This window comes from Oncorhynchus gorbuscha, linkage group LG10, assembly GCF_021184085.1.
Source record: "Oncorhynchus gorbuscha isolate QuinsamMale2020 ecotype Even-year linkage group LG10, OgorEven_v1.0, whole genome shotgun sequence".
Classification (NCBI taxonomy): Eukaryota; Metazoa; Chordata; class Actinopteri; order Salmoniformes; family Salmonidae; genus Oncorhynchus; species Oncorhynchus gorbuscha.
The window spans coordinates 24,091,944-24,109,610 of NC_060182.1; the positions used below are offsets into that span (position 1 = coordinate 24,091,944).

The 17,667-nt window shown below is 44.3% G+C and overlaps 1 protein-coding gene across 1 annotated transcript; it reads left to right on the forward strand.

Annotated features, from left to right (window-relative positions):
* The first annotated feature begins 17 nt into the window (after window positions 1-17).
* On the forward strand, window positions 18-8,538 carry LOC124045044. The gene is made up of 7 exons (XM_046364256.1): window positions 18-62; window positions 696-851; window positions 3,671-3,902; window positions 4,119-6,135; window positions 6,252-6,444; window positions 6,958-7,154; window positions 7,940-8,538. The coding sequence occupies exons 2-7, from the start codon at window positions 723-725 to the stop codon at window positions 8,115-8,117; spliced, it is 2,946 nt and encodes a 981-aa protein (XP_046220212.1). The 5' UTR covers window positions 18-62; window positions 696-722; the 3' UTR covers window positions 8,118-8,538.
* Window positions 8,539-17,667: the final 9,129 nt, after the last annotated feature.

Here is a 17,667-nt window from a genome sequence, read left to right on the forward strand (position 1 = left end):
TTAAAAACACTGGATGTCGTCACCATTTTATCCCCATTTACAAACCACACATATTGATGATGGTAAATACATCTATTTTTATTTGAGAAAAATATAAAAACGTTTATTTTGGCGGTGCTTACCCTAAAGCGGCCATATGAACAATAAGACAAACGCATGTAGCTAGCTAAGCAATCTGTTGTATTTTTCTTGAATAACGTGGTATTTGTTATTCCTTTTCTGTACATTGACAGTATAATGGTATTGTATCTGTGTTAAACGATAGCAGGGAGTATAATAGAGGCAAAGCCACTGATGTGAGAGTAATTTGACCAGATGGCCATGCAGTGTGAGCTCATTCCTGGGAAAATAACAGCGTTTGTCTGGGCAAAAGCTATTATTCAGAATGGTGATGGAGAAATCCACTTAGGCCTACAATAATTCTAGGTTTCACTTGTAAAATCGAATTTCCTCCCCAAAACTGAAAGGAGTCTATGATGTAACAAAGTATATGACGTAATTTATTATTATTATTATATTGGTGTGTTTCAAAGTTCTCTGTTCTGAAAGAATGAGACTTTGCCTCGGCTTCATCAAAAATGTTTATTTTTTGGTACTTAATGTGTATTTATTTAAAGAGCCCATGAGATAAATAGGAGATTATATCATATCTATTTTTCTTTCAAAAGTATATCTATTTGTATTTATATTTTCAGATAAATAGTTAGTTATCATAGGGGAAAATGGAGGAGAAACCAACTATGAGTGATATCGATTTGGACAAGATCCTTTCTACACCTCAAGAAGTACCACATTCCGTTGAGGTGGTACTGAGGAAATTGGAAATTGCTGAAATGGGTCGAGCTAAACGAGTGAGTCACATTCCAAAAATGGTTCCACTTGTAACTCCCATGCCCATATGAAATTATTGCTGTGAAGAATTGTCATTAAAATATGTATTTAAGAAGAGCATGTGAGCCCAGCGAGCATATTTGGTTCATTGGAAGTTGTGGGAACATATGTTTTTGGTTTTACATTGGTTGTTGGAATGAAGCCATAAGTTTCCTGACCGATAAAACTGAAGAACAGAACAGAAGTCAAAGTTTTGCCTGTGCTGGGAAAGCTTATTTTTAGGTTGAAGGGAGATTCTGAGAACATTTCACTCTGGCTCCTTGAAATTCTTCCTGGGAGGTTTTATTAATGCTCTGAGAACAGAAATTACAGTGGGGCAAAAAAGTATTTAGTCAGCCACCAATTGTGCAAGTTCTCCCACTTAAAAATATGAGAGGCCTGTAATTTTCATCATAGGTACATTTCAACTATGACAGACAAAATGATAATTTTTTTCCAGAAAATCACATTGTAGGATTTTTAATGAATTTATTTGCAAACTATGGTGGAAAATAAGTATTTGGTCAATAACAAAAGTGTATCTCAATACTTTGTTATATACCCTTTGTTGGCAATGACAGAGGTCAAACGTTTTCTGTAAGTCTTCACAAAGTTTTCACACACTGTTGCTGGTATTTTGGCCTATTCCTCCATGCAGATCTCCTCTAGAGCAGTGATGTTTTGGGGCTGTTGCTGGGCAACACGGACTTTCAACTCCCTCCAAAGATTTTCTATGGGGTTGAGATCTGGAGACTGGCTAGGCCACTACAGGAACTTGAAATGCTTCTTACGAAGCCACTCCTTCGTTGCCCAGGTGGTGTGTTTGGGATCATTGTCATGCTGAAAGACCCAGCCACGTTTCATCTTCAATGCCCTTGCTGATTGAAGGAGGTTTTCACTCAAAATCTCACGATACATGGCCCCATTCATTCTTTCCTTTACACAGATCATTCGTCCTGGTCCCTTTGCAGAAAAACAGCCCCAAAGCATGATGTTTCCACCTCCATGCTTCACAGTAGGTATGGTGTTCTTTGGATACAACTCAGTATTCTTTGTCCTCCAAACACGACGAGTTGAGTTTTTACCAAAAAGTTATATTTTGGTTTCATCTGACCATATGACATTCTCCCAATCTTCTTCTGGATCATCCAATTGCTCTCTAGCAAACTTCAGACGGGCCTGGACATGTACTGGCCTAAGCATAGGGACACGTCTGGCACTGCAGGATTTGAGTCCCTGGCGGCGTAGTGTGTTATTGATGGTAGGCTTTGTTACTTTCGTCCCAGCTCTCTGCAGGTCTTTCACTAGGTCCCCCGGTGTGGTTCTGGGATTTTTGCTCACCGTTCTTGTGATCATTTTGACCCCACGGGGTGAGATCTTGCATGGAGCCCCAGATCGAGGGAGATTATCAGTGGTCTTGTATGTCTTCCATTTCCTAATAGTTGCTCCCACAGTTGATTTCTTCAAACCAAGCTGCTTACCTATTGCAGATTCAGTCTTCCCAGCCTGGTGCAGGTCTACAATTTTGTTTCTGGTGTCCTTTGACAGCTCTTTGGTCTTGGCCATAGTGGAGTTTGGAGTGTGACTGTTTGAGGTTGTGGACAGGTGTCTTTTATACTGATAACAAGTTCAAACAGGTGCCATTAATACAGGTAACGAGTGGAGGGCAGAGGAGCCTCTTAAAGAAGAAGTTACAGATCTGTGAGAGCCAGAAATCTTGCTTGTTTGTAGGTGACCAAATACTTATTTTCCACCATAATTTGCAAATAAATTCATTAAAAATCCTACAATGTGATTTTCTGGATTTCTTTCCCATTTTGTCTGTCATAGTTGAAGTGTACCTATGATGAAAATTACAGACCTCTCTCATCTTTTTAAGTGGGAGAACTTGCACAATTGGTGGCTGACTAAATACTTTTTTGCCCCACTGTATGTTATTTGGAGTTTTTTGAATAACTTTGTTAAAACTTCCTGAATGTGTCATTAACAATTTTAATAACTCTTAGCTTATTTTGGCGTAACTTTTTGTTAAACTCCAAGCACATACGTAAAGTATGTTTTTTTGTTGTCAAATTCCTTAAATGTGCTGAGAATGTTCCAAAGCCAAGCTACTATCCTGCAACATTCCCAGGAAGTTGTGTGAAGGTTGTATGCAAAATAACCGTAGGACAACCACGATCTCACCAAGCTCTAAGAAACATATGTGCTAGCTGGAATGAGATATGAGCATAATTACCAATATCCCTCACTACCTGTAGGTCATATGGCAGAGAAGCACTTTTTCATGATGCCACGTGTTCTACTTCTTCATTTAATCACTTCATAGTAGTGTGGCATCCCTGTTTTTACGGCACAGGTGGTAGTGCACTCGCCCCACTGTAACCTCAGAGTCAGGTTCAAGTCTCTCTACTGCTGTTCCCCTTCCATCGTTACACAATATTATTTGTAGTAGTATTCCATGTAGGCCTATCCAGTATTTTCTAGCCTCATACAAACCATCCTGATGCGAGATCAGGACAATTGCCTGTGTGTGTGAAGAAACACATACACAGGCACAGACACACGCTTACACATGCAGATGATAAGACACGCACTATACACACACATGGATTTTGTATTGTAGATATGTGGTAGTAGAGTAGTGGCCTGAGGGAACACACTTAATGTGTTGTGAAAAGTGTTAATGTAATGTCGTCTAATATTTTAAATGGTATATAACTGCCTTAATGTTGCTGGACCTCAGGAAGAGTAGCTGCAGCCAAGGCTGCTAGGAATCCTTAACAAATACAAATACCTACAGGACATGGCAGGGAGACTGCACGTGATCCTGAACAGTGTAAACAAGGCGCTGTGCCGCATGCGCTTGGCCTCGGCTGTAGAGGAGGAGGATGATGACCTGATAACACAATCACAGCATCTGGAGGAGAAGCGCAGGCGTGGCCAGCAGGTCGTCACTATCCAAGCATTCCTACAGTCCAGCCAGGACAAGGAAAATGAGCTCAGCGTGGTCCTCCAGTGGCTCAGAAACATGAGTGAGTGGCACAGTGCCATTAGCTGTTCAAAGTGCTTTAGGATTGGACCAAAGTGCTTCAGTAATTAATGCTCATACCATGGTTGTGATATCTGTTCTGTACAATCTATTTTTATACACTGCTCTTCAGGGGTTTAAGTCAGGATACTGTAAATAACATTGTGACATTTGTTAGGGCTTTATTAATACAATTTTATTAATTGGTTGATTGCTGTAGACCAGGAGCTGGTGGAGGTGGAGGAGGATGAGGACTTCCGGGAGGTGGATGGTATCACTGAGGAATGGGTTGAGGAGATGCAAGACAAGATCCAGAGTTTCATGTCGGACATCCAAGCTTGCATTGTTCGTCTTCACGAGCTTTGTGGATTCCTCTTTGAACTCGACACCAGGAAAACCAAAAAGAAAGAAGCAGAACATAAGAAGGGAGGTGTGTGGCACTGGTGGCTAGAGTCAAAAGTCGATGCCAGGACGATACTGAAGATCCAGGAGCTGCAGCCGCCCACAGTGGACCGCATGATGGCGGAGCCCAGCCTGGCCACCAAGTCTTCCACAGATCTGTCCTTCATGCTGGGTGACATCTCCAAGTCCATGTCCTGCAACAAGGCCATGAGCATGGCCTTTAAGTTCATTCAGACGGGGCTCCACAACCTAAACGAGGCTCTGCAGGAACGCACATGCGAGGCCCACAAAGCCCAAGCCCAACTGGATGAGATGAAGGCTAATGACTGCCGTGCTAACCTGGCCCGTGCCAAAGCAGAGCTGGAAGGGGGCAAGACAAGGATCACCAAACTGGAGGGAGATAACTATAACCTTCAGGAGGAGATCGCAGCGCACAAGTTCCAGATCCACAAGCTGGAGGGAATGGTCAGGTCAGGTCAACAGGGTTCTGTGATTAAAGTGATTGAGCCGGTGATAGAATTCCCCATGACTCAGAGCCAAACCCAGCCAGAGAGCACCTCAGTCCCATTCAATCCGAAATATCCCAGACGGCCCCCTCCGTCTAAGAAGGAGCAGAAGCCAAAGATAGCACCATCAGTGGTGGAATCACAGCTACCCAAGAGCCCACCCAAGACTGCGGCTGGGACGGAGCCAGAGTCCATTGAGGAGGAGTATGTCGAAGAGGAGATACCTCCCACACCTTCCCCTGTGTCTGAAGAGGAGATCAAGCCCGAGACATCACCTGATGAATTGGACCTCTTTGAGGCCATGGAGAAGAACAGCACCAGCCTCTTGGATGGCTTCCAGTCATCTGTGTTCAACATAATTGAAAAGTCCCTCAGTGTTAAGGGTATAGGCCTAGAGGCAGACAAGGCCAACGACGCCATCAAACTCTACATCATCCTTCAGAAAACCATCCGAAACTCCTTCAACAACATCACCTCCAAACTCCATGGGAAATTTACAGACAGCATCCTGGGCATGCCGTTTGAGGAGGACAAAGTGGCTTGCGAGGGGTTCTGGGACGACACCACCAAGTCACCAGGGGACATGCTCAAAGAGATCAACTCTATGTTCGTCAGCCATGACCAGAACATTGAGAGTTTGGGCGCCAATGTGCACATGCTCATGAAAGAAGAAGACAAGAACGCCAAGTCTGCTTCCAAGAAAGGACCCCACCAAGAATGCCGTCACTCTGTGTCTGAGGTCCTGATCCAGTTGAAGAACATCAACAACATGAGCAAGCAGCAGACCTGTAAGATGCGCCTGGCCCTGGAGAACCTCATAGACAACAAGTTGGATAATGAGCCCAAGACTGAGGAGGAACAGCGATTCACCAGCCATTTCTCCATCTCGTCCTCTGACAGCTTTGTAGAGGAAGAGGAGATCAGAGTGGAGAAGAAACGCCACCACCACATCGAGAAAACTGTCAAAGTACCGGTAGAGAAGCGAATCAAGAGGAGACATACTCCACATCAGACAACGAGGCAAGTACTGAAACCCAGACTTATAGAAACAGCCAACCAGGGGGACATGGAGCGGTATAAGATGGAGATTGAGGAGGAGGGGAGGAAGATAGAGAAAACGGTGATGGTGGGGGCGACCTACCAGGTGAACGTGGTGTCTCAGAGGACCAACCTGAATCTCCTGAGGCAGGCGGCGATCAGCGGGGAGATCTCCACTGAGCTGTACAGCATGGCCAAGGACCTCATCACACACATTCTGGGCATGGATGAGATGAGACTGGCCTGCCTGCTCCGCAAGTTCATGGCCTACAGATCAGTGCAGCAAGTCCGGTATGATAAGAATTTATGCTCATACTCTTTTTTGGTAGAATTGTTTTGTTTATATGATTCACAGAACCATTTTTTGGAATACAATTGATTTTTTAACCTCTATTTTTTCTTGTCAGTTACAATCTGAATATGCAGTTGGTTGCTGCTCGGGAGCTAAAGGATGGACAGTCGGTAAAAGAAATATACTCCTTCCTGACGAAACTGGATGTGTACCAGAAACGGATGTTGCGTCGGTGGAGTGCTAAACAAGCTGCTATTGAACACAGCCGCAAGACCTGCCTTGCTCGCATGCTATATCTTTTCAGTGAGGTGAGGAAGAATAGTAGACACAAGCCTTAATTTGGTTGCTACATTCACTTTCATCCTACAGACATATGGCTTTTCATGGGGCTTTTATCGTTGGTTATCCTTAATAATGTTGTGGTCATTTAAAATGTTAAAGCTGTTCAATGGAACATTTGAAACCCAATGGGTTCAGAGCCTTTCCTCAAACACATACATTTTAGAATGGTAATTTCCATGGAAAGCAAACTCTGTTGATCTATATCCGTTCTATGTGAAGCGATCCTGCTTCTGGCAGTAGGCGGTACAGTTTTCCTACTTTTGATTTCTCCGTCTGGTACTTGTTGGGTATTTCAACAGAAAATATACAAGAGTAATGGCTGTTCAGAAGGTATTTCACAGCGTATTGTTTGGACTATACAACCATACTTCATATTATACTTTGAAATGTAGAAGGTTTGATTAGTAAACGATGGTACAAAAGACTTACCGCACAGCACCTTTAAAATAAATCAACCACAATTCCTACAATTTCCTCAGATAAGACAAGACTACAACGTGCACCTGCTCACCCCGTTCCCGTGCTCCAGCCACTCCCGTCAACATCTGGCCATCAAGTCCCACAAGCTGACGTGGTCCCTGAACCCTGGTTGCCAGCGCCACCACCTGCCCACTCCAGCCCAGACCCCCCACCTGGTGATGCCCGCCTCAGAGGCCGGACCCCTGAGCGGAGTCAGGTATGGGCAAGGCCATTAAGGTTAAGGGCATCATTACATGTTTCACAAAAAAATGTGATATAGCTGATCAAGTGTATTTGTGGTCTATGCTATGTGGGAAAAACAAAACAAGCTCTGAAAACAAGGATAGCAGAACACAGGAGTAATATCAGGACTCGTCAGAACATTAGCTCTGAGACACATTGGCATCGAACATGTTAAGACTCCTAGGAGGGGAGGAGATACTGATAGTCTATTACTGAGAAGAGAATTGTATTGGATTTCCATTTGCGTACAATCTCCTAGATGTCTGAACCAAGAGTTTGATATCAGACCATTTGTTACCTGAATATGTCACTTTACTTTGATTTGTCTTGCCTTCCAGGTTACCCACTTGGTCATTTTGTAAACATATATTATGTTCTGGAACCATTACATGTACCCATCTCATTGTTATTTCATTATTAGAGATATACAAATGTGTTTTGCACCCACCGTGCATCACATGGTCATGTGAGGTGAAATGTGTATATTTGGGGATGTGAACACTCAGTGTGTTTGACCTGACGAAGATCTGTTTTGGATGGAAAAGTTGTCAATAAAGCGGTGAATTGTTCTATATAGGTACAGGGACCACCACTGTCAACCCCCAGTATTGTGAACTCATTAAATGGCCTTTATGTTGCTGCAGTAAATTATTATTACGATAATGCAGTCATGTAACCATACTGCAATGTTCAGCCTCAGCTCTCCCTCCCCTTCCTAATTGGTACAGATACAGTAACTCAGTGCTTTGTCTCTCTCAGGGAGCTGTTGAGGGGTCAGCTACCCACACTGTGGCATTGTAATCTGACCATGAACAACATGCAGCTGGCCAGGAAGATGGCCTCTCCCCCCTGCAACCTCTCCTCCATCCCCCTGCTGATGCAGATGGACGTCAACCATAGCCGAGCCACTGCACTGCGCTCTGCACAGGACAGGTAAGGCCTCACACACTGCATCAACTGGTATCAATGGATAGGAACTTAGAGAGCAGCAAGGTTTGGACAATTCAAGGCAAGATCTTAGTATTTTAGGATTATGTCCTTCCCCTGGTGAAAGGTATAGACTGCTTGTGATATTGAGTTTCAGTTCTAAATTCTCATTGGTTTGTGATGCGTGAACTGCAGTGGTGTAAAGTAATTAAGTAAAAATACTTTAAAGTACTACGTACTTAAAGTAGTTTTTTCGGGGTATCTGTACTTTACTCTATTTTTGACAACTTTTACTTCGCTACATTCCTAAAGAAAATAATGTACTTTTTACTCCATACATTTTCCCTAACACCCAAAAGTACTCATTGCATTTTGAATGCTTAGCAGCATAGGAAATGGTCTAATTCCACCACTTATCAAGAGAACATACCTGGTCTTCCTACTGCCTCTGATCTGGCAGACTCAGTAAACACACATGCTTTGTTTGAAAATGATGTCTGAGTGTTGGAGTGTGCCACTGGCTATCTGTACATTAAAATAACAAGAAAATGGTGCTGTTTGCTTATGCTTAATATAAGGAATTCAAAAAATATTTATACTTTTACTTTTGATACTTAAGTATATTTAAAACCCAATACTTTTAGACTTTTACTCAAGTAGTATTTTTCTGGAGGAATTTCACTTTTATTTGAGTCATTTTTCTATTAAGGTATTTTTACTTTTCCTCAAGTATGACAATTGGGTACTTTTTTCCATCACTGGTGAACGGGATAACGGGATAATGGGATAAGCCACTGCACTTATTGAGTCCCAGAGAGGCAAATCGACCTCTGGGTTTTATTACAGGGATATTGGATGTTAAGAGAGCAGGGCACAGGAAACTGACTTCTGTCATCTGTGTGTAGTGTACCCAGCACAAATGTCTAAAGACAAGCTAAACTAAAGTCTGAGTTATTGAGTGTGTTATCATCTCTTCTCTGTCTCAGGATGAGTGGGGGATAGCTGCATGCTTTCTAGAGGAGATGTGTTGATGCATAGGGAGATGATCTACTGAAGGGATCCAGTCTGTCACTAATCTCAAACGCCAGCCAATAAAGAATACGTTCACTCCAGCCCCATGCTCCATGCTCCATGCCTCATTTACTCCCACACTGTAGTTTTCAGTGGCATCACAGGACAGCTGAACAAGCACGTGTGCAAAAGGTACAGTTGTTGAGCTGTCGGGAAGAGGCATCCAGTGAATCCATTCACATAGCCACATAATTTAAAAAACCTTGTTGAGAGGGGTTTCCTCTCCCCTTCCATAAGACTTTCCCTCATTGTTTGCCTTGGTATCAGGACTGGACATGGGTTGATTCCTACAGTATGTTAATGCATGCAGAAGTATATTAGGGGTCTTTAACTGCTTCCTGAAAACCCTATTTGTTAGGTGCCTCCTAAGAAGAATCAGGAGCAGGAGAGCAAGGAATACCAGTTTGTTTATTATAAGTCCTAACCCACCAACAACAGGCGGGGAAAATCACGAAACACACGGAGGAGAAACCTCTACTCCTAACACAGTACCAACGGTACCACGACTGTGAGGGGAAAAAAAACATATGGCGCAAACACGCACCACTAACAGAGCTAACACAGCAAAATAATCCCGCACAAAGACTAGCAGACAGTGGAGGTTAATAAACCCACCGAAATGGGAAAAATGGATCGGTGGCAGCTAGTAGGCCGGCGACGACGACCACCAAGCACCGCCCGAACAGGGAGAGGAGCCACCTTCGGTGGAAGTCGTGACACTATTAGAAGTGTATCCGGCTTTCCAGAGCAGTTCTGAGAATTAACTTTTTTCTGTTTGCGCACCAGCAGGTGAAGACCGCTTGTAGAGCAGTTGTTGCAGCAGTAGCACAGTGACTACAAATAATAATTCACTCACAGTCGCACACAGTTGCACACAATATCCACCATATACCTTTGCACAACAAAAGGTACACTCACACTATATATTTACATTTAAGTCATTTAGCAAGACACTCTTATCCAGAGCAACTTACAGTTAGTGCATTCATCTTAAGATAGCTAGGTGGGTCAACACATATATCACAGGCATAGAAAGTACACTTTTCCTCAATAACATAGCTATCAGTAGAGTCAGTAGAGTCAGACTCTGTTGTCCTAGCTTCATGGGGAAGCTGGTTCCACTATTGCGGTGGAGTGGGAGCTGACCTCCAGTAGGGGTGGGAGGGCCAAGAGACCTGAGGTGGCAGAACAGAGTGCTTGGGTTGGGGTGTAGGGTTTGAGCACAGCCTGAAGGTAGGGAGGGGTAGTTCCTCTTGCTGCTCCGTAGGTAAGCACCATGGTCTTGCAGTGGATGCAAGCTTCGAATGGAAGCCAGAGGAGTGTGCGGTGGAGTGGGGTGACATGAGCGAACTTGGGAAGGTTGAAAACCAGGTGGGCTGCAGCATTCTGGATAAGTTGCAGGGGTTTACGTGTCACACATGGGGACCCCTGCCAACAGTGAGTTGCAGTAGTCCAGACAGGAGAGGACAAGTGCCTGGATTAGGACCTGCGCCGCTTCCTGTGTGAGGTAGGGTCATGTGTGGAGTACAGAGGAGTCTCTTAAAGAAGAAGTTACAGGTCTGTGAGAGCCAGAAATCTTGTTTGTTTGTAGGTGGCCAAATACTTATTTTCCACCATAATTTGCAAATAAATTCATTAAAAATCCTGCAATGGGTGTCACGTTCTTTCAAAATCGAATCCAGAAGCAGACCAGGACAAGGAGAGTAGGAAGATGGTGAGTATTTATTTACAAGTGAATGTGAATGGGTAGATATATCCAGGTGGCGTAGCGGGCAGCGGTGGTGAGTTGATGGGAGTAAATAGGTGGATCCAATGGGGTAGCGGAATAATCCAACGACCAGGCGGGAATGGGGTAAATGATCCGGGTGAGTAACTGAAGACAGAACAAACGGAGGTAAGTTTAAGGCAAGCAATACGTAAAAACAACAAAACAAATTCTATCCAATTTGAGGCTGATACTATGGCACAACATACTGTTCATGGCTAACGATCCTGCAGGGAATGGATGTCAGGTCCGTGCTTATGAAGAGGAGAGATGATGATCAGGACCAGGTGTGCAGATAGCTGATGGGATACAGGTGCGGGTAATCAGAACTCCCAACTGGCTACATTGCCCGACAACCAGACAGGGTGCGTTCCAGGACGCCGGAAAAAACACTCCAGGATAGAACACAGGCAAAAAACAGACTCAGGAAACGGGATTCGTGACAATGGGATTTTCTGGATTTTTTTTCTCATTTTGTCTGTCATAGCTGAAGTGTACCTATGATGAAAATTACAGGCCTCTCTCATCTTTTTAAGTTGGGGAACTTGCGCAATTGGTGGCTGACTAAATACTTTTTTGCCCCACTGTATGTGTGAGTGAGACCAGTTTACTCAATAGGCTAAGTGAATGAGTAGCGGATGTTGTCAACCTTTTTTTCAAAGTGGTTGACAAAGTCATTCATAGAGAGGGAGGAGGGAGGGGGGCGGGGTGGAGGATTAGGAATGGAGGAGAAGGTATAAAAGAGTTTCATAGGGTTAGAGGCAGCTTGAAATGTATAGTGGTAGAAAGTGGCTTTAGCAGCAGATACAGAGGAAGAGAAGGTAGAGAGTAGGGAGTGAAAGGATGATAGGTCCTCCGGATGTTTAGTTTTCCTTCATTTTTGCTCAGCTGCCCACTTCAATTCAGCTTATAAAGGCTTCATAAAGCCTTCATAATACCTTCATAAGCACTAAATGTGTTACAAAGCATCTATAACCATATGCCATGCTTTATAAAGGGTTGATAAATGTGGCATAACTGTGTGACATAATCACCAATGTCAAATGTGACCTGAGACACTATGTCGAATATGATATAAACGTGTGCTTTACAAAGGGTGGCATATTGTGCTGAAGGAAGGATACACTCTAACGTGATGTCATGTTAGTAACATTACACCTAGTCTCATTCCCAGATACTTCTGCCCAAATGCGTGGTATTTCTGGTGGACCAATGCATAAAACTTGGCCTTCATTAGTTAGGGCTAGGCTTCAAATACAGTTTTAAGAAGATCAGTTTTAGAAATGGGCAGGGTTTAGCAATAATTATGACTTTTTGACTGTGTTACGTAGTGACGATGACAAACATTCTACTCAGTAAGAATCCTATAGAATTATATGGCACACCCACTAAGGCCGATTTTTAATGGTTGATATCCCAGGCTTATACTGTATGTTATGTGTGTGCAATAGCCTGGAGACAACGTTACACGAAAAAATACTTATCTTGATGAAAGCCCCCAACCTGAAGAAATTGAAAAGGTATTTCATCTGGAACTAAGTTACATGTTCCTCAGTACACAAACACACACGCAACAAAAACTATCCAGACCGCGTGGTACTGGGCCCAGTCAGGTCTTTGACACATTCACCTACTAACCCCTGCTGAAAGATCAGCCACAAAATGTTGGCACCATTGTAACAGGTTGTAATCAAGCCCTGGTCTCCAGCATGGGAACAGAAGAGAAATACCTGGTGCAGTAGTCTCAGCTTGGACTACTCCAAATCATTTTGGTTCTGGCACACAGACACTAACACAAATGCAAGCTTTGCAGGTCCATTTAATCATTTAAATACCTATCACACCCTACAGTAAACTGTGGATCATGAGAAAACCTTCATAAATCATCAGAACTTTAATAACCTATTTATTGAAGCTTTATGTAGTGTCCTGTAATACTTACTCTGAAGTGAGACACATTCAGTCATTCATAACACATCCATAAAGACTGTACTGCATGACACTGTGCTTAATTTAAAGTCAGACCCCTTTGGTCATATATAACCTATACATAAATGCCTTGTATCATATGACGCTGTACTTACTATAAGGCCAGACACCTTTGGTCATTCATAGCACATACATAAAGGATTATGTAAACACTAATATATTAACACTTAGGGAATTATCACTAACAGCTAAAACAAGTCAACATTAAAGACATGTTTAAACCATACAACAACCCTTTTATCTGTACATTTTTTTAAACAAATACATGACGTTTCAAAAAGTCCAGCAATGAAATTGGTTCTTGCCTCTCTTCCTGCTGCAGGTACTGAATGTTGGTTCCACCCTTAAAAGTAACATCAAAGAAAGTTAGCAGATTGTTAGGAAATGCCTTTGTTACACCATCTGGATAAGGGCATTTCTGTACTGCACCAGAAACTCTAAATGGAAAGATGGAAAACTCCATTCAATTCATAATATTATATTCCTCTTTCATTTACAAATCTCATGATGTGACTATGAGACATGGTTGTATCTAGGGGATATGTATTTAGCTGAACCTGCTAGCTAGCAACATTTCATCTTCACACAATTGCTGTGAAGTCACCAAAATTATTTGAAATCATGATTGAGGTAACTACATTGTGTAATCTAACTCAACACTTACATTTGAAGTCGGACGTTTACATACACTTAGTTTGGAGTCATTAAAACTTGTTTTTCAACCATTGCACAAATTTCTTGTTAACACACTATAGTTTTGGCAAGTCGGTTTGTGAATGACACATGTCATTTTTCCAACAAATGTTTACAGACAGATTATTTCACTTGTGATTCACTGTAATCACAATTCCAGTGGGTCAGAGGTTTACATACACTAAGTTGACTGTGCCTTTAAACAGCTTGGAAAATTCCAGAAAATGATGGCATGGCTTTAGAAGCTTCTGATAGTCTATTGAAGGTGTACCTGTGGATGTATTTCAAGGCCTACCTTCAAACTCAGTGCCTCTTTACTTGACATCATGGGAAAATCAAAAGAAATCAGCCAAGAACTCACAAAAACAATTGTAGGCCTCCACAAGTCTGGTTCATCTCTGGGAGCAATTTCCAAATGCCTGAAGGTACCATATACAAACAATAGCATGCAAGTATAAACACCATGGGACCACGCAGCCGTCATACCGCTCAGGAAGGAGACACATTCTGTCTCCTTGAGATTAACCTACTTTGGTGCGAAAAGTGCAAATCAATCCCAGAACAACAGCAAAGGACCTTGTGAAGATGCTGGAGGAAACAGGTACAAAAGTATCTATATCTGTCACGCCTTGGTCATTGTATTTTGTGTTTTTGTTATATGTTTGGGTAGGCCAGGGTGTGACATGGGTTTATATGTTGTATTCGTATTGGGGTTTGTATTATTTGGGATCGCGGCTGATTAGGGGTGTTGTTAGGCTTGCCTGCCTGAGGCGATTCTCAATCAGAGTCAGGTGCTTATCGTTGTCTCTGATTGGGAACCGTATTTAGGCAGCCTGAGTTTCGCTTTGTATTTCGTGGGTGATTGTACCTGTCTCTGTGTTGTAGTCACCAGATAGGCTGTAATTAGTTTCACGTTCCGTTCTGTTGTTTTTGTATTTAGTTTCAGTTATTTCATGTACCGCGTTTTCATTCATTAAAGTCATGAGTAACCCAACACGCTGCATTTCGGTCCGACTCTCTTCTTTTAACAGACGAACGCCGTTACAGAATCACCCACCACTCACGGACCGAGCAGTGTGTAATCTGGCTGCGCCAGCGACAGCTTCAGGAGTGAAAGGAGGACGTTATGGACGGTAGAGGCATGGATTATACGACGTGGGAAGAAATCGGCAGGTGGGCGGCCGACCCAGAGAGAGTACAGGCGATTCGCTTCAGCAGTGCGAAGAGGGCTATAGGCGAATGGAGTCAAAGAAAAAGACACGTCGGCTAAAACGGAGAGGCGCTGGTATAAACAGGCAGCGACAGCTGGAGCAGCAAAAGGTGGATGAATTATTCGGAGAATGGACATGGTAAGACGTGTTGGATGGTAAAGGTTGTTACACTTGGGAGGAGATATTGGCCGGAAGAGATCGCCTCCCATGGGAACAGGTGGAGGCACTAAGGAGAACAGAGGCAGCCGGAGATAGGAGCCGACGATACGAGGGAACACGGTTGGCAAGGAAACCTGAAAAGCAGCCCAAAAAAATTATTGGGGTGGGGCTAGAAGGGAGTATGGTTATGCCAGGTAGGAGACCTGAGCAAACTCCCTGTGCTCACCGTTGGGCTAGAGAGACCGGGCAGGCACCGTGTTACGCTATGGAGCGCACAGTGTTTCCAGTGCGGGTGCAGAGCCAGGTGCGGCACATACCAGCCCTTCCTATTGGCCGGGCTAGAGTGGGCATCGAGCCAGGTAAGCTTGGGCAGGCTCGGTGCTCAAGAGCTCCAGTGCGCCTGCACGGTCCGGTCTATCCAGAGCCACTTCCACACACCAGTCCTCCGGTAGCAGCTCCCCGCACCAGGCTTCCTGTGCGTGTCCTCGATCCAGTACCACCAGTTCCAGCACCACGCACCAGGCCTTCTGTGCGGCTCGCCTGTTCAGCGCAGCCAGCGCTTTTCTCCTCTCCTGCGCTGTCGGAGTCTCCCGCCTGTTTAGCGCAGCCAGAGCCTTTCTCCTCTCCTGCGCTGCCGGAGTCTCCCGTCTGCCCAGCGCCGCCAGTGCCGCCAGTCTGCCCAGCTCCGCCAGTGCTCCCAGTCTGCCCAGCTCCGCCAGTGTTCCCAGTCTGCCCAGCGCCGCCAGTGCTCCCAGTCTGCCCAGCGCCGCCAGTGCTCCCAGTCTGCCCAGCGCCGCCAGTGCTCCCAGTCTGCCCAGCGCCGCCAGTGCTCCCAGTCTGCCCAGCGCTGCCAGTGCCGCCAGTCAGCCCAGCGCCGCCAGACAACCAGTCTCTTCCAGATCTGCCAGACAACCAGTCTCTTCCAAATCTGCCAGACAACCAGTCTCTTCCAGATCTGCCAGACAACCAGTCTCTTCCAGATCTGCCAGACAACCAGAATCTTCCAGATCTGCTTGTCAACCTGAATCTTCCAGTTCCGCCAGCCAGCCAGGATTTACCGGAGCCTACTACCTGTCTGAGCTTCATCTCAGTACTGGTTTTCCTCTCAGTACTGGGCTTCCTCTCAGTACTGGGCTTCCTCTCAGTACTGGGCTTCCTCTCAGTACTGGGCTTCCCCTCAGTCCCGGGCTGCCCCTCAGTCCCGGGCTGCTTCTGTCCCGAGCTGCCCCTCTGTCCCGAGATGCCCCTCAGTTATGTGGGGATCTGGGTGAGGACTATTAGGCCATGGTCGGCGGAGAGGGTGGATTATCCCAGGACGCGAAGGGGAGGAACAAGGACATTAATGGAGTGGGGTCCACGTCCCGAGCCAGAACCGCCACCATGGACAGACGCCCACCCGGGCACTCCCTATGCTTTTGAGGTGCGTCCGGGAGTCCGCACCTTAGGGGGGGGGGGTTCTGTCACGCCTTGGTCATTGTATTTGGTGTTTTTGTTATATGTTTGGGTAGGCCAGGGTGTGACATGGGTTTATATGTTGTATTCGTATTGGGGTTTGTATTATTTGGGATCGCGGCTGATTAGGGGTGTTGTTAGGCTTGGCTGCCTGAGGCGATTCTCAATCAGAGTCAGGTGCTTATCGTTGTCTCTGATTGGGAACTGTATTTAGGCAGTCTGAGTTTCACTTTGTATTTCGTGGGTGATTGTACCTGTCTCTGTGTTGTAGTCACCAGATAGGCTGTAATTAGTTTCACGTTCCGTTCTGTTGTTTTTGTATTTAGTTTCAGTTATTTCATGTACCGCGTTTTCATTCATTAAAGTCATGAGTAACCAACACGCTGCATTTCGGTCCGACGCTCTTCTTTCAAAAGACGAACGCCGTTACAATATCCACAGTAAAACGAGTCCTATAATCGACATAACCTGAAAGGCCGCTCAGCAAGGAAGAAGCCACTGCTCCAAAACCATAATAAAAGCCAGACAGTTTGCAACTGCACATGGGGACAAAGAATGTACTTTTTGGAGAAATGTCCTCTGGTCTGATGAAACAAAAATAGAACTGTTTGGCCATAATGACCATCATTATGTTTGTAGGAAAAATGGAAACCATCCCAACCGTGAAGCACGGGGTTGCAACATTATGTTGTGGGGGTGCTTTGCTGCAGGAGGGACTAGTGCACTTCACAAAATAGATGGCGTCATGAGAAGGAAAATTATGTGGATATATTGAAGCAACATCTCAAAACATAGAACATTTGTGGGGAGAACTGAAAAAGCATGTGCGAGCAAGGAGATCTACAAATCTGACTCAGTTACACCAGCACTGTCAAAAGGAATGGGCCAAAATTCACCCAACTTATTGTGGAAGGCTACCCGAAACATTTGACCCAAGTTAAACAATTTAAAGGCAATGCTACCAAATACTAATTGAGGGTTTGTAAACTTCTGACCCACTGGAAATGTGATGAAAGAAATAAAAGCTGAAATAAATCATTCTCTCTACTATTATTCTGACATTTCACATTCTTAAAAATAAAGTGGTGATCCTAACTGACCTAAGACAGGGGATTTTTAGTAGGATTAAATGTCAGGAATTGTGAAAAACTGAGTTTAAATGTATTTGGCTAAGGTGTATGTAAACATCCGACTTGAACTGTACCTACTACAAACTAATT